Source organism: Theropithecus gelada, chromosome X, assembly GCF_003255815.1.
Source record: "Theropithecus gelada isolate Dixy chromosome X, Tgel_1.0, whole genome shotgun sequence".
Taxonomy (NCBI): Eukaryota; Metazoa; Chordata; class Mammalia; order Primates; family Cercopithecidae; genus Theropithecus; species Theropithecus gelada.
The window spans coordinates 49,681,183-49,707,524 of NC_037689.1; the positions used below are offsets into that span (position 1 = coordinate 49,681,183).

General features: G+C 37.5%; 1 protein-coding gene across 3 annotated transcripts in view; it reads left to right on the forward strand.

Annotated features, from left to right (window-relative positions):
* DCAF8L2 (DDB1 and CUL4 associated factor 8 like 2) overlaps positions 1–26,055 on the forward strand; it is a 170,276-nt gene extending 144,221 nt beyond the window's left edge. For all 3 annotated transcript variants that reach the window (XM_025372963.1, XM_025372965.1, XM_025372966.1), the window contains one exon: positions 22,966–26,055. In XM_025372963.1, the coding sequence (XP_025228748.1) occupies positions 23,024–24,904 (1,881 nt within the window). In that variant the 5' untranslated portion in view covers positions 22,966–23,023 and the 3' untranslated portion in view covers positions 24,905–26,055. The remainder of the gene's footprint in view (positions 1–22,965) is intronic.
* Positions 26,056–26,342: the final 287 nt, after the last annotated feature.

A 26,342-nucleotide genomic window follows, 5' to 3' on the forward strand; every position in this document is an offset into this window, starting at 1 on the left:
ATAACATTTTAGAGTAAAAAAAAATAAGGTAAAATATTGTCTTGTTTGGTGTGCTACCTTTATTTCCTAAGAAATGAAGCTAGTGAATATATTTTCTTATTTGCATATATTTGCATTAAACACTAGGAGGATAAGAAAAATGCAATAAAAATATTTCTCAGTACACAGTGCAGTAGAGTGGGTTAAGAGGGTGGATAGCAACAAGACTTCCAAACATGCATCTCATATGATTTTGAATAAATATATTATCTACTCAAAAAATTAACTCTTAAAAAACAATCATAGGAATATGACCCTGCTCTCTATTTTGAAGTATCATTTTAAATAGTAGTTTAAATTTATGTTTCTACTTCATTTTAGATATGTTTACATAGGAAGAAAAATAAGATTTACTGGATACATTTGATGTAAGAGGCTTTATATATTTCTCAACTATAAGACAACAAAGAGTAATTAACAAACGTTAATTATTGTCTCCACCTCTTTGTTGGGGACAGTATCACTTGTTTATTTCATACATCATTGAAGACTGGGATAAACTACTGGAAAACTGAGCTTGTAACTGTTTGGAATGTAAAAATTCTTTAATTTTCTGCTAGGAAGAACAAGGGGGAAAAAACTGTTCCTACTCCAAAAGTCATTAATATACTGGGTTACCTGTATACTAACTTTAGTGGAATATATTAAATTTATCAGGCAACAGAAAAGCATGTTATAAAAATCTATTTGTTAATTCTTTTTTTAAAAATACAAAAGATGTAAGCACATTCAATTCTTCACAGCTACAGAATCAATTCTCCAAGTAACAGATTTATATTCACATTTATTAACAATTTGATAGATTTTTGCCAGGTTTTTAACTAAATACTGTCTGTTTGTATATTCTAGGTATATTGTTATTTCAAATTCAGCCATCTCACATATACTTTAAAGTGGGAGGGGAAAAAGTCATATTTTAGCCAAAAAGAACTACCTATATGACATTACTATAAGTAAGTGTATATATTCCGTTTCTGAGAAAATGGACTAACAGCTTGAATATTTAAACTTATTTGACTCTAAATAATTATTAAGGAAAATAAATAAAATATAATATTGTTATGAGACTCATATCAAATATTGCATCCAGATTTCATGTTGGCAATTCCATATTTATAAATTCTTTTTTAAAAATAAGAGACATGATAGTAAGTTGTGGCACATTCTAATTGCAAGACAGAAAGACTCCATCCACAAGAGAAAACTGTATAAGCCAAGTCAGAATTTTTAGCTGAATCTTTCAGCAAGCAGCTCTGTAAGATTCATCCCCAGCGACGGTTACATTGGTCATATTTAGGAAAACAAAAATCAAATACTAATCTCATTTCCAAGGACATGCAAAATGCCCAAGGAAAGGATTTCCCTTCAAAGATACTGCAAATACTATTTAAGTATTAAGATAGACTCTTAGCTCAGCAATCCCCAAATGGAGGCTGCATTGAGAGTTAATAGTAGCTAGAATTGGAGAATTTTGTTTTTATCCACCCAAAAATATTTATTTGTGATAACGACAGATAATAAATTTGACCTGCTGAATATAGATGATGGCATTTTGACAACATAATGTATTTATATTTTAAGTCTTTGTTTTCAGAGTTAAAATATAAATATGTTTTATAAAGCTCTAGATGGGTCCAATAATATACATGATTAAAAATTGTAAAGACAAATATTATAAATTGCATTTTAAATGTAATTGAACATATATACAGAGGACAGTGTTACAAGTAGAATAATATAACTTGCAAATTAAAATTATTATAAATTAATAATATTTGAAGCTATATAAGCGTATCAGCATAATTCAAAGTATGTTATGAAAATGCTCAGAACAAGAAATCGGTTGCTCATCTTTTAAGTGTAATATATAAAATAAATATATGAAATAAATATATCTATAAATATAAATCAGAACCTCTGTTAAAAACAAAACACTGCAAATACAAATGTTCTTTCAATTTATTTTCTGACAATAATATAGCTATCTTTGAAAAGAAAAAGAGAAATGAGTTTGCAACCTATCTTAATGGTTTGGTATTATCTAAATCTATATAGCTATACTCTCTTGCTTGAGTACCTTACTTGGTCTAACACAAGCTTGATAACTTATATCACAACATAGACCAAAAACTGCCACTTATTATTCATGTTTCAGTGCCCTGAAGGGCATTTCTCTCTAGTCCTTTCCCTCATAATAAATATTCTCAGTGGCAGCTAAGTGATTATTTTTCTCCCCTCTCAGTTCTCATAACCTCGTAATCTGAATGGGATTTGGGAAATCCGTTCTTAACAACTCTTTCTTTCTCTAAGCTAATTTACAGTTCTACTTAAAACCAAAGATTATGTAGTTCCTTTCTTTATGCCACTAGCTAACATGAATTATGTGCCAGTCATGAGACATGTATTGTCTCATTTATTTTTAGGAACATATTAAGGTAGGTACAACAATTTTATAAGCTTTTAAATATTATGTATTATACATACAAAGCTAAGCAAATCATATGTGTAGAACATTTGTTATCACAGAGTAAACCCACCCAAATAAAGCACTCACACTAAGAAATAATATATTACCATTGCTCCAGAGGCCCCATCATACTCCCTCCCTTCTCTGAAAAGGTAATGACTGTCCTGCCTTCCAACAACAGATTATTTGCCTGTTTTGGAACATTTTACAAATGCAATCACATAATTGAGTTCTTTTAAATCTGGCTTCTTTTGCTCTATGTGTTTGTGAGATTTATCCATAATGTTTTGTGCAGTAGCAGTCCTTGTTTCATTGCTGTATAGCGTGAACTCACTTATCCATTTCATTCTTGCATGACATTTTGGTTGTTTCCAAGTTGAGGATATCATGAATAATGATTGTATGAACATTCTTTCCTATGTTTTTTCATGCGCATATGTGTGCTTTTCTGTTGGGTATATACTGAATAGTGGTATTGTTGGATCAGGGGATCTGCATATCTGCAAATTTAATAGATACTGCCAAGTAATTTCCCAAAATAGTTCTTTTCACCATACACCCTAAATAAGAAGGAAATGAAAGCTCTTTACTAACAATATTGGATGTTTTCAGTCTTTTAAATTGTAGTATTCTAGTGGACATCTCATTGTGGTTTTAGTTTGAATTTCCCTGGTTAAGAAAGAGGTTGAGCATCTTTCCATAGGATCATAAGCTATTTTTATATTTTATAGAGGATATTAAAAATTTATTGTCCCTTTTCTCACTTGGGTCTTCCAACTTTTTTCATTAATCTATATGTCTCATTTGTGTATATGGGTTGCAAATATACTGGTTTTAAAAATCTTAAATGGTATCACTTCATGAACAGAAGTTCCTCCTTTTAAAATAGTCCAACATATCAGTCTTTCCCTTTATCTTTTGGGAAATTTTTCCTCTTCCCAAAGCTCATAAAGATATTCTTCTATGACTCATTTATGCCCACTTTTTTAATCATTTGAATGCCCTTATGTGTGTGGGCATGCTTCTGGAGTCTGTTTTATTTCATTGATCTATTTGTTTGTCGCTGTATCAACAGCACACTATCTTAATCATAATCTTGATATCTACAAATATAAATTCTCCAACTTTTTTTCTTCAAATATATTTTATCTGTACTTGTATTCTTTAAAAATTTTAGAATCACTTATAATTTTTCAGATTTTCCTTTCCTAGCCCCAAAACACACATATAAACACTGTGCTAAAAATTTTATTTAGATTGTATTGAATTTACCAATCAATTTTGGGAAAATTGGCATCTTTTCAATAATGAGTCTTCCAATCTATGAACATGAATATAACTTCATTTGCTTCTGTATTTTTCATCTCTTTTTGCACTGTTTCCTTCAGTTATAGTTTTCTCTTATGAGATTTTGGATATGTTTACTTATATTTATTCCTAGGCATTTGGCATCTTTTGATGCTATCTATTGTAAATGGCACCATTATTATAAATTTCACATTCCAATTGTATCTTGTCTATAGAAATACAATTGCAATGACTAGTTCTGCCTGGGTTCCGACCAGCTTCATGGGGTAATGTCCTGAGAACATTACATTTCCACCTTACTCTGCATGTCACACCTCCTGCTTCGGGCTTGCCTACTAAATTTTGGCATGGGGTGCTACAGTAAATAGGCAACACAGAACTTCAGATGAGTTAATGCACCTTAGGGAGGTTCAACAAAATTATGGAATCTCAAGGATAAAAACTCCTCCCTTTTCCCCCCTGCGTGAATGTTCCTGGGGCACATTTAATACAATTTTTTTACATGATCCCATGGATAGAACCACTAGTCACTTGTAGCAATGGCCAATTCAATGTCTTTTTTTTCCTTTCCTCTTTTCCCTGCTTGGAATCTCCTTTGGTCCTCACTGCCACTTTCTGAGCACATCCCCCCCAATAAATGACTCACACACAAACCTTTGTTCCAAAATCAGTTTTCTTGTCAAGACATCTCACCATCCTATTTAAGGGAAAGCCTTAACCCTTTCAAGTGAGTCATATGGCTGTAAATAATCTGGCCTCCTGCTACCTCTCAGGCCTCATGTCTTCTACACTTCCCTTTTTGGAGTCTGCTCCAGCCATTCTGGCCCCTGTGCTATTCTTCAGTCACTCCAGATATCCTCTCTTCTCAAAAAAGTCATGTTTGCTACTTTCTCTGCTTGGACTATTAGATACAGATATAGATATAATACTTATATTAGATACAGATATAGATACAGATATAGATACTTGAGAAGAGATATCCTCTCTTCTCAAAAAAGTCATGTTTGCTACTTTCTCTGCTTGGACTATTAGATACAGATATAGATACTTAGGTATATCTCCATGTGCCTTCCTTTTTCTTCTTAAAGTCTGTTCAGTCAGTACATTCTCTGTGATGTCTTTTTGTCCAGACTTTAACAAATTGCAACAAACATAACCCCATCCCGTCATTCCTATCCTTATCTTCTGCTTTACTTTTCTACTTAGCATATCATCTAATATTAATTTATCAGGACATGTCTTCCTCACTCTTGTATCCCTAGTGCCTATAAAACTGCCTGACTTTTAGTAAGGATTCATTAAATATCTTGTCAAGTGAATTTTTTAAAGGGGAAAGGACATCCCTCCACATATGTAAAAAGAAAGCAAAACAAGAAAATGTTTGAAATAACCATTGAAAGAATAATTTATTAAATTTAACTTAAAACATAAAATTAAATAATAGGTGGAATATAAAGCTCCCTGGAGAGAGAGAGAGAGTACTATAAGACACTTCATGTTTAGCAAGATGAAAATGAGGAGTCTTCAGTTCTTTAGGGTGTGGGAATGAAGAAGACAGGGGGAGGAAGCTCTAGTGAGGTATAATTTGTATTCAACACAATCCACTCATTTTAATTGTATGGTTTGATGAGTTTTAAGAAATGTATTCAGTCATATACCTATCAAGGCAATTATGATATAGATAGAATATTTCCATCATCTACACAAAAGTTCCTTCATGCTCCTTTGCACTCAGTCCTCTCTGCTGACCCCAGCTGTACGGTAGTAAATAACTGATCTTTAAATTTTCTTTTTCCTATTGCCATCCCATCTTAGTCCATTTGGGCTGCTGTAACAAAATACTGTAGTTTATAAACAACAGAAATTTGTTTCTCACTGTTTGGAGGCTGGGAAGCCCAAGGTCAAGGTGCAGGTAGATTCAGTGTGTGGTAAGGCCTGCTTTTGGTTGATAGATGGTACTTTCTACCTCGGTTCTCACATTGTGGAAGGGACAAGTTAGCTCTCTGGAGTTTCTTTTAAAAGATCACTAGTCCCATTCATGAGGGCTCTACTCTTATGATCTAATCACCACCTAAAGGTGCTACCTCCTAATACCATCACCTTGGAGATTAGAATTTCAACATATTAATTTACGGAAAGACAAGCATTCAGTCCACTGCAGTCCTAAACCAATTTTGATGCTGTACTCCTACCTGAATACGAGATGAAAAATACTGAGTCCTAAGAAGTATATCCATGGGTACCCAAAGTAAGAGGCTTCATGGTTGAGATAAGCACTGCAGGAATGGATCAGTCTCCCTCAAAGGTTCTTGCTGGTGGAATTCATAATGTTATAAGACTGGTTGTCAAAAATGTCTTTATGTAGCAATGATAAGGCAAAACATTAAGGAACTTATTACATAATCCTCGTGTGGGTTTAGAAGTTGGAATGACCCACCCTTCCCATGACACCTGAAGATATTTAGGTCTCTATAAGTCCTAAGTTTTCAACAAATTGGAGGTAAAGGTGGTGAGAGGAGAAAAGATATTGGATTTTCTACTAATTTCATCCTATGACATTTGAAATCACATATATTATTTGTTTGTTTGTTTGCTTATTTATATATTGTGATAAAAACATTTAACATGAGATCTACCCTTAACAAATTTTAAGTACACAATACAGTATTGTTAACCACAGATAATGTTGTACAGCAGACCTCTAGAACTTATTCATCTTACATAACTGAATCACATATTTTATTTATTTTATTTATTTATTTTGTTTTTTGAGACAGAATTTCGCTCTTTTGCCCAGGCTGGAGTGCTGTGGCACGATCTCGGCTCACTACAACCTCCACCTCCCTGGTTAAAGCGATTCTCCTGCCTCAGCCTCCCGAGTAGCTGGGATTACAGGTGCCCACCACCACGCCTGGCTAATTTTTGTGTTTTTAGTACAGACGGAGTTTTGCCATGTTGACCTGGCTGGTCTCCAACTCCTGACATCAGGTGATCCACCCGCTTCAGCCTCTCAAAGTGCTAGGATTACAGGCGTGAGCCTCTGCACACAGCCACATATTTCATTTTTGAAAAAAAAATAAATAAAAACTTACCAAAGTTTGTTTAGCTGTATTTGCAATTCAAGCTGTGAAACAGATCACAACGTGGCACTCATATATTTAAAATAAATATATCACAATGCTGGCAAATATTTGGCATGTAAACCTTTGTTTTGGGGGACCTAAACATATTTCATGTCATTGACTTTAGCCTAGCATCAGAGATATAGCTCCCATTTTGTATCACAGGCCTTTAATATCATTGTTCAAACTTTTGACACAAATGTTGAAATACTTAGAATCAAGTACAGTATCTTGAACTTTGTGACCACCGAACTTGCTCTGGCTGTGTCTTAGTCAGTTTGCACTGCTGTAATAAAAATACCGTGGGCTGGGTGACTTAAACAACAGACATTTAGGCTGGGCATGGTACACCTGTAGTCCCAGCACATTGGGAGGCTGAGGCGGGTGGATCACTTGAGGTCAGGACTCCTGAGGTGGAACTCCTGAGTTCGAGAACAGCCTGGCCAACATGGTGAAACCCTGTCTCTACTTACAAAGAAAAAAAAATACAAAAATTAGCCAGGCGTGGTGGCACATGCCAGCAATCCCAGCTATTCGGGTGGCTGAGGCACGTACCTGGAGACACGGAGGTTGCAGTGAGCCGAGATTGCACCACTGCATTTCAACCTGGGCGACAGAGAAAGACTCTGTCTCAAAAACAAAAACAAAAAACAAACACAAAACCCAGACTTTTACTTCTCACAGGTCTAGAGGTTAGGAAGTCTGAAATCAAGGTGCCAGCCGATTAGATTGCTGGTGAAAGCCCTCTTCCTGATTCTATCCTCATATGACAAAAAGAGAGAGAGAAATATCCTTGGTCTCCTCCTTTTTTAATAAATGCATTACCAAATAAGGACTCCATCCTCATAACCTCATCTAACTCGAATCACCTCCCAAAAGCTCCAGCATCCCATTAGGGCATAGGGATTCAACATATGAATTTTAGGAAGACACAAATACACAGTACATAACAGGCTGACACTAATAATGGCAGCTAACCTTTACATCGTGCTCACTATGTACCATGAAACGTTTTAAGCATTTCAAAACTATTAATTTATCTGATGTTAATAATTTATTCCATTTACATTTATTTTATTTATCCCACAATTCTCTCTGAAGTAATTGGTATAATCAGTATCACTTTACATACAGTGAGACAGAAACATAGAAATGTTATATAGTTTGCCCAAGATGATACAATTGGAAAAGGGTAAGACCATGATTCAAACTCTGGTCCTGGGTCCCGTGTTGTTGTTGTTGTTTTTATTGTATATATTTAAGCTGTACAACATGATGTTTTGATCTACATACACATAGTGAAATTGCTACTACAGTTAAGCAAATTAACATATACGTCTCCTTACATAGTTAACCTTATTTGTGATAAGAGCACCAGAAATCTGCTGACTTAGCAAATTTCCAGTAAACAATGCAATGTTACCAACTATAGTCTTCATGCTGTACATAAGATCTCTAGAATTATTCATCTTACTTAACTGCAACTTTGTACCCTTTGACCTACATTTCCCCATTTCCCTCTCCCACCAACCCTGGTAGCTACCATCCTACTCTGTTTCTATGTATTCCACTTTTTTTAGATTCTACATATCCACGGGATCATGCAGTATTCTTCTTTCTGTCCTTGGCTTATTTCACTTAGCATAATGGCCTCCAGGTTCATCCATGTTGCTGCAAATGGCAGGATCTCCTTTTCTAAGGCTTAATAATTTTCGTGTGTGTGTGTGTGTGTGTGTCAAGGTGCCAGCTGATTAGATTCCTCTTTATAATTATGTCCTCACATAGCAGAAATTATGTATGTATATATATACACACATATATACACTCTATCAAAATTTCTTTAAGCATTCATCCATCAACAGACACTTAGGTGGTTTCCATATCTTGGATACTATGAAAAATGCTGCAGTAATATCTCCATAAGTTGCTGATTTCACTTCCTTTAGGTATATAACCAGAAAAGGGATTGCTGGGTCATATGATAATTTTACTTTTAATCTTTTGAGTAATCTCCATAGTATTTGCTGTAATGACTATACCAATTTACATTCCTACCAACAGTGTGCAAGGGTTCCCCCTTTTTTTTTTTTAAATTTTTTTGAGACGGAGCCTCGCTCTGTTGCCCAGGCTGGAGTGCAGCAGTGCAATCTCGGCTCACTGCAACCTCCACCTCCCAGGTTCAAGTGATTCTCCTGTCTCAGCCTCCTGAGTAGCTGGGACTACAGGTGCGTGCCACCATGCTCAGCTAATTTTTTTGTATTTTTAGTAGAGACTGGGTTTCACTGTGTTAGCCAGGATGGTCTCGATCTCCTGATCTCGTAATCCACTCCCCTCGGCCTCCCAAAGTGCTGGGATTACAGGTGTGAGCCACTGCGCCCGGCCATGGGTTCCCTTTTATCCATACCCTCAACAACACTTGTTATCTCTTGACTTTTTTATAATATTCATCCTAACAGGTGTGAGGTGATATCTCATTTTGGTTTTGATTTGCATTTCTGTGGTGATTAATGATATTAAGCACTTTTGATATATTTGTTGACCATATTTAGTTATGTCTGGAAAAAATATATATTCATGTCCTTGGGCCATATTTTAATTGGATATTATTTTTATTATTGCTATTGATTAGAGTGAGTTCCTTATATATTTTGGATATTAGCTCTTATCAAATATATGGTCTGCAAATATTTTCTCTTAATCCATAAGCTGTGTTTCCATTTCATTGTTTCCTTTACTCTACAGATGCTTTTTAGTTTGATGTAGTCCCACTTTTTATATTTGCTTTTGATGCTTGAGCTTGTGGTATGATATGCCACAAAAAGTCATTGCCAAGGCCAATGTCAAGGAATTTTTCCCCTATGTATTTTTTTCTAGAAATTTCAATTTCATTCTTATATTTGGGCCTTTAATCCATTTCCATTTGATTTTTGTGTATAGTATAAGATAAGGGTTCAATTTCATTATTTTGCATGTGGATATCCAGCTTTCCCAACACCATGAATTGAAGAAACTATCCTTTCCTCATTGTGTGTTCTTGGTGCCCTTTTCAAAAATTAGTTGATCATGTGTGGTTGGATTTACTTCTAAGGTTTCTGTTCTGTTCCATTTTTCTGTGTCAGTCAATGTGATATACAACATTAACAGAATAAAAGATAAAAACCACATGATCATCTCAATAGATGCAGATAAAGTATTTGACAAAGTTAAGCATCATTTTTTGATAAATAAAAAACTCCCAACGAAATAGGTATAGAAGGAGATTTTCTCAACACAGTAAAACTCATTTATGAAGAGCCCACAGTTAACATAATAATCATAGTTTTCAGTGGAAAACTGAAAGCTTTCTCTCTAAGATCCCATATAAGGAAAAGATGACCACCGTTGGCATTTCTATTCAACATAGTACTAAAAGTATGAGCAAGGGCAATCAGACAAGAAAACAAAATTAAACCTATCTACATCAGAAAGAAAGAAGTAAAAATATCCCTGTTTGCAGATGCCTGGTCTAACTAACACATAGAATCAGTGGTGAAAGAGAGTAGCTGTAAGAAGGAGGGCCAGCATTCCTACTAGATCCTGGGCACTGTCCAAGCACATTAACAAAAAACCCAAGAGTGCCCTTCGTGCCTGAGCATTGAGGCAAATGAGAGAGCAAGAGGGTCTGTAACACATGAACCATGACTCTGTGCAAGAGTAAAATGTGACCCACCATATTTCAAAGTCTGAAGTATCACATTAGGAGTAAAGACAGAATTTCCAAAAACAGAGAAGAGCAGAAATTCCTTTGAGCGTGTAAATGAGAGGAGAAAGAAATTGTGGCACCACTCTCAATAATAATAATAACATGTTTGATAAAATATACCTTTGGTTACTTTTTAAACTTATCTGCCTAATTCTCTATTGGGGAGCATAAAAATTCTGTTAGGTGACCCCAGAAGCTTTGTGTGTTTTAGTTTTATATCTGTATTTTACACATTACCATAAATATCCTTGGACAGTCTTAGAAATAATGTCCTGTATTCCATTTCAAGTATATAAATGTCTCTAATGAAATTCTTGCAGTTTTATGTGTTCAATATGTGCTTTATGAAACACACAATTAATAACTGGTGAAGAGCGAGCAAAATACACTTTTCAAAGTATATCTTATTTTTCTTAAATGGTACAATTTCTGTAACTCACTAAATTATGCAACCAATAGAAATTATATCAAGAGCTCAAACTTTCATAAACACTATAGTTTTAATTTGAAGTGATGAAAGTGATTAGAGTTGGGGGCTGCCTTCCACATTTATGACAGGTGGTAGTCATTCATTCTTTGGAGATATTGATACATTTTCAGCATAATTAAGAGAAAAACAAATAGAGTAATTATAATGAAATTACAATTATTTTCTATCTATGCAGATGCTTCTCTTTCTAACTTTAAAATGATTCACATCCTCCTGGGACAGGGCAACAATTAGGCTTGCAGAGTAGATTGGAATCAAAATATAAAGACAGGATGGTGCTAACAGTGAAGTACTGGATAAAACAGCAACTCCAACCAGATGAAAAGATAAGCAGCAATAAAAGATATGAGAACTAAATTATTTTAGTGTTTAAAGGCTTCCTTTCTGTCTATTGGGGCTACTCTCTTGGAAACATAAAGCCAGTTTGTTTTGCTTCCTTCTGAACTCATTTTAAGTTGTTCAAAACATACTCTTTGCATAATGCTTCTTTATTTTCAATCACATGTTGTCTATCTAATGAATTGTGAACTACTAAAATCCATACTTGCAGATATTTGTACTTTTAAATGTGTCATCAACTTTAATTAGGACTTGCAAAGTGGGAGGATGGTGACAGGAGACTCGATCAGTTTCTGTAAATAAGTCCAATGCTGCGTCTTCTACTTTCTACCATACATGCATATTAAGAATGGGGTCTGCAGATTCCTTCACACAGTTGTAGGAAGAATTCAGCTTCCCAAACTCTGGATGGAATCTAGAAGTACATTACAGTGAATCAGAAAGCAAAATAGCGTCCACTGTGTAGCAGCCAAATTAATCCCATGTGTTTGACAGTAAATGGGCACCCACTAATAGAATCGGAAATTTAGGCCAGCAAAAATCCAAGAATTCTGATTAAATATTTAAAATATTAAGACATTAAAAATAAACACTAAAACATCAAAAGTACTAAAAACAAATGCTAAAATATTAAAGCATTGAGAACAAATATTAGAATACACTATGATCTTGGCTTAATTAGATAAGACACTTATGTAACTTTAAAACAGCCTCAGGTGCTACGGGTGGCTCAAGTCCTATAGGCATCTGGAATTCATATTCAAAATGAAACCAGAAGTCACCCCTTCATACTCCACCCCATTCTGTCCCTTCACTACTTCCTGAATCAGGGCCACGTGAAGCAGACAGATGGCCAACATGGTGGCGTACCTTCTCTTTCCTTCATAGCACTTATCTGTCAAGTAGGTCAGTGACATTTCCAGGCAGTCAACAATGAATTCAGTACTTCTCTTGAATTTACTCCTCTGTTTTGCCACTGCCATTAAGGTCAGGACTATATCGTCTTTTATCTGCACTCTGTTTTGCCACTGCCATTAAGGTCAGGACTATATCGTCTTTTATCTGCACTATTCTGATAGCCACTTAGTTGGTTCTTTCATTTATTTTCAACAAATCTTTACTTGGTGCCTACTCTGTACACGTTACCAAAAGCCATAGTCATATGGATGAATCAAAAGCAGTATCTGCTTTCAAGTAACCTTCTCTTGAGCAAAGTAAACTAGACACATAAAAAGTATTACCGGCATTTTATAAAAGTTTGTAAAAATATTTATTTCAGATAGAATGTGAGAAATTGTTCAAATGTAATTAATTTCCAATCATCTTACCTTGCCTGTCTCCAATTCATTTCCCACCCTGAGAGCAATAATTATAAAATGCAAATCCTATCAGGTAATCCTTTGCCTAAATTATCTGTGCATTAGTTAAAATTTAACTTCTTCTCAGCATGCCTTTATAAGAAAGCAGCAGTTCTCAAAGTGTGATTGGGGAGCTTGAGGGTGGTCTCTGAGACCTTTTAAGTGGGTCTGCAGGGTCAAAATTATTTTATGGTAAGTCTAAAATATTATTTTTTCCAGTCTCATTCTCTCACAAATGTACAGTCGAATTTTCCAGACACTGCATAAAGTGTGATATTGCAACAGATTGCATGAAGAAGCAGATATGAGAATCCAGATGTCTTCTATTAAACCAGACAATAAAAATATGCAAAATTGTAAAACAATGCCAATCTCCTTATTAAATTTGGTTTGTTGGGAAAAAAATCTTTCATAAAATGTATTATTTATGTTAGCACGTATTGGGTTGATTATTGTTTAAAATAAATTAATAAATATTTAAAAGTTTATCAGCTTTAACTTGTAGTACGGCAAATATAAATGGATATAATTCATACACACGCAAGCCCTTTGGGATTCTCAAGAACTTTTAAGAGCGTAAAGGCACTCTGAGACCAAAAAGTTTGAGAAATGCTGCATTAAAACATGCCAAGTTGTGAGCTGGCCTTATCTCGTATTGCTGCTTACATTTACTCTGTGTTCCAACCATACTAAGATTTTCCATTTTCCAAAATGTATCATGCTCTTTCCTCCCTCCTGTCACAGGAGGCTTCCCACCTCCACCTGCTTCCCACCTTGTTGGATACCAGGCAGAAAAGGGACTGAAACAAAGTGAGTCTGAGCCAGAGGAGCATGGGCATGCATACATAAGGGCCCAGAAGAAAATTCACGTTAGGTGGCTATGTGCTGCTCTGTTGCCCCTGCTTTCAATGTTTTGCTCAAATATCCTTTCTGGAAGCCAATCTAAACACTATGTCTACCCCAAAACAGTATCTCCTTTCACTGTACTTTCACAGGACCCTCTGTTAATAATTCAATTAGCATATATTTGGCTATTTTAATTGTTTTTAATGGAAATTGTTCTAGAATTTTTTTTTTTTTTTTTTTTTTTTGCCTCTTTTGTTTCCAAATGACAGTCTGAAGTTAATGGACTTCCCAGAAATTTGAATAAGTGTTTCTAAAATCTAGGAAGCACATTTAAATGTAAGGTTTGCCAACACCTCATGAAATCGTCACACAAAAAATTCTACTAATCTTAGTATGCATTTCACTTTAAAATCATTACTGGTTTGCAAATGTATCTCTCCCACTGGGATGTTATTTCCATGAGGGCAGAAAACATGACAAACCCACTACATAAGGAAGGTGATATAGCATTTTAGAAATGATTGTCTTTTAAATCCTTAAACCCACCAAAGCAATCAGATTAATAACCCATCTTTTTCTTTGATTGACATTTTCAGAATCAGGCTGCCATACTTCTGGTCTCCAAGAGTAGTTACGGTAATGTTCTGGGATATTCAAGTGGCACTGGAAGGTTTTGTCTAAAAAACATCTTCCCCAGAGTAGGAAGTTCCCCTTAGATTAAGAAAATAGCTTCTAAGAAAATTGAGCCACATCTTAGAGTGAACTACTTTACTCTTTTAATCGAATTGTTTTGCCTTAATAGCTTGAGTCCACATGACAGTGCTCTGAATCATCCTGTCCTCCTAAGCTTCATATATACTTGCAGGCCTAGTTGAACACATTTGCTGATCAGAGCAAACTTTGACTTCCCTAGGACCTCCAACCTGCTGACCCTATCATATTTGCCATTTCCATCTTCTTCCTCAAGTCCTTAATTCCCTTTTTAATATAGTTAAATTTCATGGTTTGTTATTATAAAATTTCACTATGTAAAATCTAAGCTCCTTTGTCCCCCACCCCCAACTCTCTGTCATCATCAACTAGCAAAAGAATTTGGAATTTACTTCAATCCAGGTATCTGCCTACTCCATTTCTGTCCTCAAGTATCTGAAATGGTTAGAGAAAAACAAGTAGCAATGCTGTCTCACTTTACGTTTGTGTTATGAAACTAAAAGTGGTCTGATCTGCTTCCAGGCAACAAATCTCCATTTCTCTATTGGACTAATTCTCTCATTCTCTGAGTTGGCAGTTCCAAACCTTCTTCTGTCTCAAAGCTCTAGCACAGAGGTATTCCTTCTCATTCATAAGTGATTTCCTTGCTTCTTTATTCACTTCAGGAACGGAAGCAGTTAGAAGATAACATGCATATACTCTTTCACCACCAGATCTAACAACCTGCCTGCCTCCATGCCAAATATTTCATCTCCTCTCCTGCTACAACCCCTCCACCTGTGCGTTGAATCCTGTTTTCTCTCCCCTATTTAAGACTTTCAGAAACTTCTGTCCCCCCTGCATTACAACTTTCCCCTCACTACTGAATCATTATCATTAGTATATGACATCCTGTGATAAACCTGATTTTTTAAAAAATCTATTGACCCCATTTCCCTTTGTTATCACTCTAGTTCTCTTCTCTTTGCAGCAAAACTCTATAAGGGTTGTCTCTCCTCACTCACCATCATCACTTCTTCCCTCTCCTTTCTCTCCCCAGACATTCCTGGCCAAGCTTTTTTCTCGTAAGTCTTATAAAAGAGTTACAATAAGTCACTGGTTACCTCCCTCTTACCAAATTCAGTGGTCACTTCCAAGGCTTTTTCTTAACCTCTTGGCAATATTTGGTACAGTCAATCACACCCAACTTTGTAAAATAAATTCTACACTTTCTTCATATTCTCATATTTTTCTCCTACATAACTGGCTGCTCCTTCTGCTCCATATGGTTGTTTTCTCCTCTCTTCCTAAAGTAAATGTTGGAGTTTTCCAATGCCTAGTTCTCAGATCTTTGCTTTCTCACTATATTCATTCCCTAGGTGATCTCCTTTACTCCCAGTGGCTAATGACTTCTAAATTTATATCTATATTTATAATCTTTCCTGTAAACTCCAGACATGTGTATCCAATTGCCAACTCAGTGCTTCTGTTTTCTCAATGTTTTGTGGACATTTTTATACTTGATGTAAATAAAACAGAACTCTTGATTCCCCATCTTCATCCCTAATCCTCACTGTAGTAAATGTCACCACCATTAACCCATTATTCCTGTCAAATACTTAGGAGTTACCATTGATTCCTATCTGTCCACCAGAGGCTGGATAGCTTACATTTACACATCCAGATTCCTTCTCCTCCCTTCTTAATGTGATTGAGTGGGAAGCACCAGCAGGAGAGCACAGAAAGGAGAATAAATCTGGGGAATTTATTTCCCTGACTGCCTCTCTATGGGTTCACAGAGGAATGGCTATGTCACACCAGACTCTCCACACTCCCTTTTTCGTCTCAGGTTTTTGATAACTTCTCTCCGCCCTCTATACCTTTTGGCTTAGGAGTATAATGTCTTCCTGTTCGTAATAGCAATGATGTCTGCATGCTTCCCTTGTGATTTAGCCTGCTCTCACCTTTGTAAGGAGCCCACTTATTGAACTGCTTCCAATTACCCAACTGGTATGTTTCTTGCTGACAGGCTAATTCACCTCACACTCATATTCAGCTCATCAGCAAATGCTGCCTTTTCCACTTCAAAATATATTCCAAACTTAACTAATTTTCTCCACCTACACCATTCCAACACTAGTTTAATCCAGTTTAATTTCTCACCTGGATTAGAGCAATAGTTTAGTACATCTGTTCTCTCTTCTCCTCCCATGCTATTCTCCACACAATAGCTGGTGTCATCCTTTTAAAAAGTAAGTCACACAATGCATTCCCCTGCTGGCAAGCTCCCAAAGGTTTTCCAGCACACTTAGAATAAAATAAAGCACTCTAATTCCTTATAATGGTCAACAAGGTTCTGTTTAGTTGGCCATGGCTACTTCCAATCTCATTGCCTGTCACTCTCCCTAAAGCTTACTCACACTGTTTGAATCACAGCCTCCTTGAAGTTCCATGAACACTCACATTGTGATCCTACTTCAGATAAGTTGCACTCAGTATCACTTTATAAGGAATGTTCTTACTCTAGGTACTTAAGGATCTATTTCTCTTTTCATTCGGCCCTCTACTTAAATGTCACCCCATTAAGGAGTCCTTCCTGAATGTGCTATCTAAAATAACAACTCATATTTTATATGCACTTACACAACTTTAATTCTCTCCATAATATTCCTTACTGCTTCATCTGGTCTATCTATATATTAATTTGTCTATTTTCTCTTTCATCCACTATATTACATACTCCATGAGTCAACGGAATGCCACTTTTATTCACCACCGTATTATCAGTACCTAGAATAGTACATGGCACATAGAAGTCCTAAATAAATGCATGGTGGATTAATGAACGAGAATGGAAATATATAAAATGAATTGATGAGATGTAAAGCCAAACTTAAACAAAAACTTAAATGAAAAGCCAATTTATAGTCAAAATTTGCCTAATAAGCAAATATGAAAAGCAGATTGATAAAATAGCATCAGGTTAAAGTAATCTGATTCACCCTCTAACACTGGAACTGTTCTTTGCAACGGGTCAAGACATATCCAAAGCCGATTAAGATTTCCTGATATAATTTGGATATTTGTACCCTCAAATCTTGTGTTAAAATTTGATCCCGAAGAGAGTCAGAGCCACCACCACTCTCCCTCTCCTCCCCTCTCCAGAGCCACCAGACCTTCAGGGTCTCTGCAGCCTGCCTCCTCAGCCTAGCCCCCCCTGCCCCCACCCCCAGGCCCCAGCACCATGTCTCAGAAGACCTTCAAGCAGCCTGCACCTTAAGACAAAGAGTAGATGTCTCACTTACCGGAGAGCAGCATCCAACCAGAATCCCCGTGATAACAGGATACAAGAGTGAGAAGCAGCTGCCTGTTCTGGATGAAACAAAGTTCCTTGTGCTAATCAAGCCTTCTTCCTGTCGGTGACTGGGCACAGAATGATGAGCATCACCTCGCTGATTTCAGAGGTGTATGAGGAGTGAGAAGGATGAAGATGGCTTCCTATATATGGTATATGCCTCCCAATAGATTTTGGAATGAAATTGTCACTGTAAAACTAGATAAAAATGCATTTATTCTAGAATTTTACACCATTACCAAAGAAAAAAAGAAGTGTTACCAACTGAGATGGATCAGTTTATCTAATTGCAGATCTCCAAAACAGTAGTGTTCCCACCTAGGAAGTTAGGAAGTTGTTCTTGTAATTAAACAGAAAAACTGAGCCCCAAATGAACACACTCAGGTCTAGAAACTATATTATTTAACCTAGGCTAGCTTGCTTCCAAATTTTAGAATTTTTAAAATAAAATATTTTGCATTCTAAGTTACCAATAAAATAGACTTTCAAGTTATTTTAATATTGTTTTCCCCTAAATAGGAACTTCCCATTCTAGCAGTAATTTAAAGGTATTCAGAGAGACACTGAGTCTTATCTTTAGGTTCACAGAACCTGCCACCTTTTTATAGAGGGGTTTTTACTCAACTAGAGAAATCTCTCTAAGAGGATCTTTAAGCATACGTTGTGAACCATAATCCCTCAAAATGCATATATCATAGTAGTTGGCACAAGCGCAGGGTAAATGGGGTGTGTAGGAAAATAACTCTAGCCAGGCCTGGTGGCTCACACCTATAATCCCAGCACTTTGGGAGGCCGAGGTGGATGGCTCACCTGAGGTCAGGAGTTTGAGACCAGCTTGGCCAATATGGTGAAACTCTGTCTCTACTGATAGAAAAATTAGCCAGGTGTGGTGGCACACGCCTGTAATCCCAGCTACTCGGGAGACTGAGGCAGGAGAATTGCTTGAACCCAGGAGACAGAGGTTGCAGTGAGCTGAGATCATGCCACTGCACTCCAGCCTGGGCCACAGAGCGAGACTTCATCTCAAAAAAAAAAAAAAAAAAAAAAAAAGAAAAGAACTCTGACTGCTGCTCGGGGTTCTTGATCCCTATCAGAAGTATACCAAAAGTCTATGCTCTCGCAAGTGTTAGACAGCTATTTGATTTGTTCTCTGGATAGTTACATACATAAAAACACCACCACTCAATAGGAAACTTTAATAATTCATAATTTTAGTCTAGTTTCTTAGAAGATCCCAGAGAAAAAGAGTGGCATTTCTTCTATTTCAGGTTTTGTCTGATCTAAGTGCTCTAACTAGTGTCTGCGTTGGTAAAGAAACCAGCAGTGTACCAGTGTCATTCTTTAGGACAGCCATAGAAACCACAGAACAGTAAAACTAAAAGCATAAAAATTAAGATGCACTCCCTTCTACCTTTTGGCTTATAGCTATGGATGATCCCCATTTTTTAAACTGTGTAACTAAATAGTATTAAAAGGTTCTCACACTTTATTTTTTATTTCATTTTATTTTATTTTTTGAGATAGGGTCTTACTCCGTGACCCAGGCTGGAGTGCAGTGGCGCAAATACAGCTCACTGCAGCCTCAATCTCCCAGGCCCAAGGGATGGGATTCGCTTGTCTCAGCCTTCTGAGTAGCTGGGACTATAGGCACGTGCTATCACACCTGTCTAATTTTTTTGAAAGGTTCTCACATTTTAAACAGTAGTTCAGTAGTTCACTGTTAGGTCAAACGACCATCGGAATTCTCCCACCCTAAGTCCGTGCCATTTTTGGAGAAAACATAAAAGGGGGCATGCGCTGTTTACGAATATTTTGTTTGTTTGTTATTTGAGACAGAGTCTCACTCCGTCACCCAGTCTGGAGTGCAGTGGCGTAACCTCGGCTCACTGCAACCTCCGCCTCCCGAGTGCAAGTGATTTTTGTGCCTCAGCCTCCCGAGTAGCTGGGACCACGTTCACGCCACCATGACCTGCTAATTTTTAGTAGAGAGGGGGTTTTGCCATGTTGGCCAGGCTGGTCTCAAACTACTGACTGCAAGTGATCCACCTACCTCAGCCTCCCAAAGTGCTGGGATTACAGGCATGAGCCACCATGCCTGGCTTTTATTATTTATAATTTTTATTTATTTTTTGAGACAGGGTCTCATTATGTCGCCCAGGCTGGAGTGCAGTGGTGTGATCTCAGCTCACTGCAACCTCCACCTCCTGGGCTCAAGTGATCCTCCCACCTCAGCCTCCCAAGTAGCTGGAATTACGGGTGTGTACCACCACACCCGGCTAATTTTTTGTATTTTAGTAGAGATGGGGTTTCACCACGTTGGCCAGGCTGGTCTCAAATTCCTGACCTCAAATGATATGTCTACCTCAGCCTCCCAAAGTGCTGGGATTATAGATGTGAGCCACCATGCCTGGCCTGTTTACAGATATTAATGTCAGGAGTTAAATATCTTCAAGTCCAACCTATGATAAAAGACCAATGCTTCCTACTACTTGTTGGGGTTCACTATTTACTTTTTCTCAGGAGTATCACAGGAAGATCACAATTACACCACTTTAGACTGTACACGTAGCAATTCACAACTTACTCCTGTGTGTTTAGATGTATCTGGAAGACCTGTATCTGTTAATGAACGTTGTTTACTGTAATGGAGGGGAAAACAAGATTCCTGCATCTGGGCCCTTGACTGATAATTAAAGGGGTTCTTGTTACCTGCTCTCCCTGTTACATGCATCTGTCCACTTGGCTAACTTTTAATATGTATATTTTTATATTATGTAAGTTCTTAACCGGCCTATCTCGTTTAAATTGTATACATCATTATATTTGACATTACTGTAACTACTGTACAATCAATAAAATTCCTATGAGAAACACTGCTTAAAACAAATATCATACTGAAGGGTGACCTATATTCCACATTAGTTGGTGGTCACTTTATTTATAGGATGTTTAAAATAAATATATTTTAATGAACTAAGCTGAAGAAAAGCACAATTAAAAGCTATCAAAAAAATTGATGCCCAGTGTTGAAAGTGGGGCCAGGTGGGAGGTGTTTGGATCATGGGGATAGATCCTTCATGAATGGCTTGGTGCCTTCTCTCCAGGTAATGAGTAATTTCTCACTCTATTAGTTCTCACAAGATGTGATTGTTAAAAAGAGCTTTGCACCTCCTCTTTTCCCGCTCCCTCTCTTACCACATGACACTCCCGCTCCCCTTCTCCTTCTGCCATGATTAAAGCTTCCTGAGTTCCTCACTAAAAGCAGAACCTCGTGCCTGCCTCTTGTATAGCCTGCTGACCTTTTAACCAAGTAAATCACTTTTCTTTCTAACTTACCCAGCCTCAGCTATTCCTTTAGAGCAAAGCAAAATGGACTAAGACACTTCCTTTCCTGGATAATTCCTTTATGGGTATGTTAGGCTTTGATGCTCTAGGTTTCCTGTTTTTGTGTTCCATGGCTGAGCAAGACCCTTTGTTTATGAACATGAATTCTTTTAAATAATTACTATGCAATATATCATACACATAAAATGTGTATGCCTAGCAATAAATAATAAAAAGAATAACTGGACACCTATACTGAGGATAAGATATAAATAATGCCAAGAATTTTTGAAGTTCCATCTTTCTCAGATTTCAACCTTCTCTTTTTGAACTTTAATCATTATCCTGAGTTGTGAATCAATTACTCCCTTGCCTTTTTAAATGATGTTATTTTATATGAAAATAATATAGACTTGCAAAAAATTGAAATTATTGACTATCCTTGTTAATTGTGTTTTCACTCATCATTGTGTTAAAGATTCATCCATGCTCATGTATTCAATTCCAGTGTAGTCTACTCACTTCTGTACATTATTCCATTATATATCCATGTTATTCCTGATGGGCTTTTCAGTGGTTTTCAGTTTGCTGTGCTAGGCTTTACAAGTTGCTATGAATACTCTTTTACATATCTTTCTGTTACTATTGGCCTTGGAACCATCCGCTTTCTTTAGAAGACTGTGTACTTCTACTTTTAATCAATTTTGCATTTATCTTGCAGTTACTCTGAGGGAAACTTTGTTTTCCTCATTCTGGCATTCTTAGTTAGCAGTTTACTGTAGCCCTTTGAAAATATGCTGACATCACCTTAGATAATTCATTCACAGAAACTATTAAATTAACACAGTAATGCCAATTAACTGTCTCTGTAGAGCTGTTTTCTGTTCCTTAGAGGCCCCACAGAAACCTCTGACATATTGTGGGTGATATGTAAGAGATTTTATAGTTCTATGACATCACATAATTTCTTTTTCCATAAAATTGTGTTGGTGTTCCCTAAGTATCTTAAATTGAATTAACTCTAAATAAATATATAAGAACTCTAGTGGCATAAGAAAAAAAGGAAGTACTACTTCTATCTCAAATAGGTGAAGCCATTACTCATTTCAATGTCCACTTTCAATTGATCAGTTGATTTCAGCCTTCATTACACTGAGGGTCTAAATTCTTTTCACTAAAGGAGCCTGCCAGATTTAACAAATAAAAATAGAGGACACCATGTTAAATTTGAATTTCAGATAAATAATAAATAAAATTTTAGTGGCAATATATCTAATGTATATTTGAGACCTACTCATACTAAAAAAAGTATTCATCCTTCATCTGAAATGCAATTAACTATGCATACCATATTTTATCTGGCAACCCTATATCGATTCTACCAGTTAGAGCACTCAAGGTTTCCCTCAAGCTGCTCGATTTAAGATATTTCTTGTATGTCAAAAGTCACTAGCTGTGGGACACTTAGCTAACTTTTCACTGTTCTTGCCTACATCTTCATTTTATAGAGTACATTACCTTCAAGCAAAACACTGAGAGGCTTCTAAAAACTATTTTGCTTAAAGAGGATCACTTTTGCTCATGGTTCTCTAATAAGAACATTTTCCAAGGTGCAGCAAGTTTCATCTTCAAAAACCCGCAGCTACTCACAGTGTAAGATGCCTGTCGGGGTGGGGCTCTGGGCCTGGAAAACCTAGAGCAATCTGGATGCTGCGAGGAGGCGAGCAGGTAAGAAGCTTTCTGAACCTCATGGGATCCCATACTGGCAACTGCCTTGTCAGAATAGTTTATTGTCCCCTTTAGCCAATCAGATTGGCGTTTGATTGCCACGCGCTTACTTCCTTCACGACCATCAGTCCTAACCGCAGGCCAACTTTCTTCCCAGAGCTTTTAGGGGCCTGGCCTTTGCAGTTCCAGATCAACTACAGCAAAGATCGTTCGAGATGTCCCACCAAGAGGGAAGCACAGATGGCTTACCAGACTTAGGGACTGAAAGCCTGTTCAGCAGCCCAGAGGAGCAGTCTGGAGCAGTGGCGGCGACAGAGGCCTCCTCAGACATTGACATAGCGACCTCAGAGCAGAGTGTGACAATGACCGGAGATGACAGTGATACCACGGATGGTGGATTCCCCAACAATGTCGGCACAGAAAATCGAAGCTCAGACCGAGAAAGTGCAAGTGAAGACATCGAACTTGACAGCATGGAGGACTTTGAGCATTTCCTCATGAGTGGTGAAAGTTTATTCCATTACCCTTTGGTGGGAGAGGAGGAGACAGAAAGGGAGGAGGAAGAAGAGGAGATACAGGAGGAGGGAAGGGAAGAGGCGGAGGGAGGGGAGGAGGCGGAGGAGGAGGAGGAGGAAGAAGAACAGCCTCGGGCGGGTCCACAATGCAGTGGTGCCAACCATGAGCAGTACTTGTTAGAGGAGGATCAGGCGCTGGAGGAGTGGGTTTCCTCAGAGACATCTGCCCTGCCTCTACCTCGCTGGCAGGTCGTTACTGCTCTTCACCAGCGGCAGCTGGGTTCACGTCCCCGATTTGTATATGAGGCCTGTGGGGCAAGAGCCTTTGTGCAGCGTCTCCGCCTGCAATATCGTCTTGCAGACCATGTCGGTTGTGTCAATACTGTACACTTTAACCAGCGTGGCACCCGGCTGGCCAGTAGCGGTGATGATCTAAAGGTGATAGTGTGGGACTGGGTACGGCAGAGGCCAGTACTCAACTTTGAAAGTGGTCACACAAATAATGTCTTCCAGGCCAAATTCCTTCCTAATTGTGGTGATTCCACCCTGGCCATGTGTGCCCGTGATGGGCAGGTACGGGTAGCAGAACTAATTAATGCATCATATTTCGAGAATACTAAGTGTGTGGCCCAGCACAGGGGACCTGCCCACAAGTTGGCTCTGGTGCCTGACTCTCCTTCTAAGTTCCTCACTTCAGGTGAAGATGCTGTTGTCTTCACCATTGACCTCAGACAAGACCGGCCAGCTTCAAAAGTTGTGGTAACAAGAGAAAAGGATAAGAAAGTGGGACTATATACAATTACTGTGAATCCCGCCAATACCTACCAATTTGCAGTGGGCGGACAAGATCAGTTTGTAAGAATTTATGACCAGAGGAGAATTGATGAGAAAGAAAACAATGGAGTGCTCAAGAAATTCACTCCTCATCATCTGGTTAATTGTGTTTTCCCAACAAACATCACTTGTGTTGTGTACAGTCACGATGGCACAGAGATTCTGGCCAGCTACAATGACGAAGATATTTACCTCTTCGACTCCTCTCACAGTGATGGTGCTCAATACACTAAGAGATTTAAGGGGCACAGAAATAATACCACAGTCAAAGGTGTTAATTTCTATGGCCCCAGGAGTGAGTTTGTAGTGAGCGGTAGTGATTGCGGGCATATCTTCTTCTGGGAGAAATCATCCTGCCAGATCATCCAGTTCCTAAAGGGGAACAGAGAAGGTACAATAAACTGTCTTGAACCCCACCCTTACCTACCTGTGCTGGCGACCAGTGGCCTAGATCATAATGTGAAGATCTGGACACCCACAGCTAAAGCTGCCACTGAGCTTACTGGATTAAAGAAGGTGATTAAGAAGAACAAGTGGGAACGAGATGAAGATAGCTTGCACCATGCCAGCCTGTTTGACCAGTACATGCTTTGGTTCCTCATGCGTCACCTGACACAGAGAGGTCATCACCGGGGCTGGAGAAGTGGTGAAGCCGAATTTCCAGATGAAGAATCGGATGAGTCTTCCAGCACCTCAGAGACATCCGAGGAGGAGGGCCAAGACCGAGTGCAGTGCATGCCATCCTGAAGGCCTCATACCCAGTCCAGCTAGATGCCACCTAAGTACACTGGACTTTAAAATTCAGTTTGACTAATTTAGAATTGTCAATAGATTAATAGATTTGCTTTTTGTCTTCTAATTTCCACAATATATGCTGAAAACCATCTCTTCCATTCCTTCCTCTCTGCTTTCCTTTCTTTCTTCCATACATTCCTTCTCTCATTCCTTTCCTCTTGGTTTCTTTATGCCTCTTTTGTTACCCCTTATTCTTACATGAGTGCATACGCAACTTATTTATGCCTCTTTTCCCTTGTTCCCTTATAGTTGACCTCTAGATTTTCCGAATTTTGTTGAAAAAATTAATACCCTTATTAGATGCATGTACTCAAATCTGACATTCTGAAAACAGTTACCTTTTTACTTTTTTTCATCTTTAACAATTTTTTCTGAAGATCAAGTTCTTCAGTTAACCTGAAAATTTCAGAAATATGTTTCTTCTTTAGAAGTAAAATAAGACAAACTATAGTTTTGTTCTGTCGATACTGACACTTGGCTGCACACACACAGTCTCAGAAAAGGAAAAGAGAAGTAGTGTGCAGATTAATTCCTAACACTTGGCCATGCACACACACAGTCTCAGAAAAGGAAAAGAGAAGAAGTAGTGTGTAGATTAATTCCTAACCAGATAATTCATTCCCTCAGAATAAATAACATGAGATTGTCTACATTTTCTGAATCCATATATTAATTTTTAAAAATTTGAGTACACTGTAGCTGGTAAGAATTAAATTAAATTTGATCACATGACATTGTTTACTCTGTGCATTAAGTTTTCTTAAAGTTTTAAGGTTGGGAACTCCTACAGGGTTACCTTCCAGGAAGTCCTCCTGGGACAGCTATTTCCTGTAAATGCCAGCTACTGGTATAAAACTCTCTCATATTTGAAAATACATTTTAATTAACTTTTAAGAACAAGTTGCAATAAAAATTGTTTATACTTACACATAACCATTGGGTGTAATTGGTAGAAAAATCCTATTTGACATCCTCACATTGCTTAAAATTCTCTCTGCTGTTTAAATTGCTTTAAAAATTGTTTTATGCCTCATTTAATATAAATTAAATAAGGGCACTGGATGTCCAATTACTGCTCAATAAAAATATTCGTCTTTATTTTATATGTGTTATTTGTGTGAATAAATTCAGAAGATCCCCTTTTCCCCAACACCCATGAACTATACCACACCATTCTCTGTAGACTTTTCTTGGGAAAGAAGGATGTAATGAAACATCCTATGTCCTGACAATGGCTTTCTTTGATAATACTTCTTGAAATGAGTATTATCTCTGTGTTTTTGGGAAAATGTAGAGCAATTTGCATAATGAGATTAGAATTTAGAGTGGAACATAACGACCGAAGTTCCTACTCACTGAGATCCAAAGTTAGGGACAACTACCCGGGGGT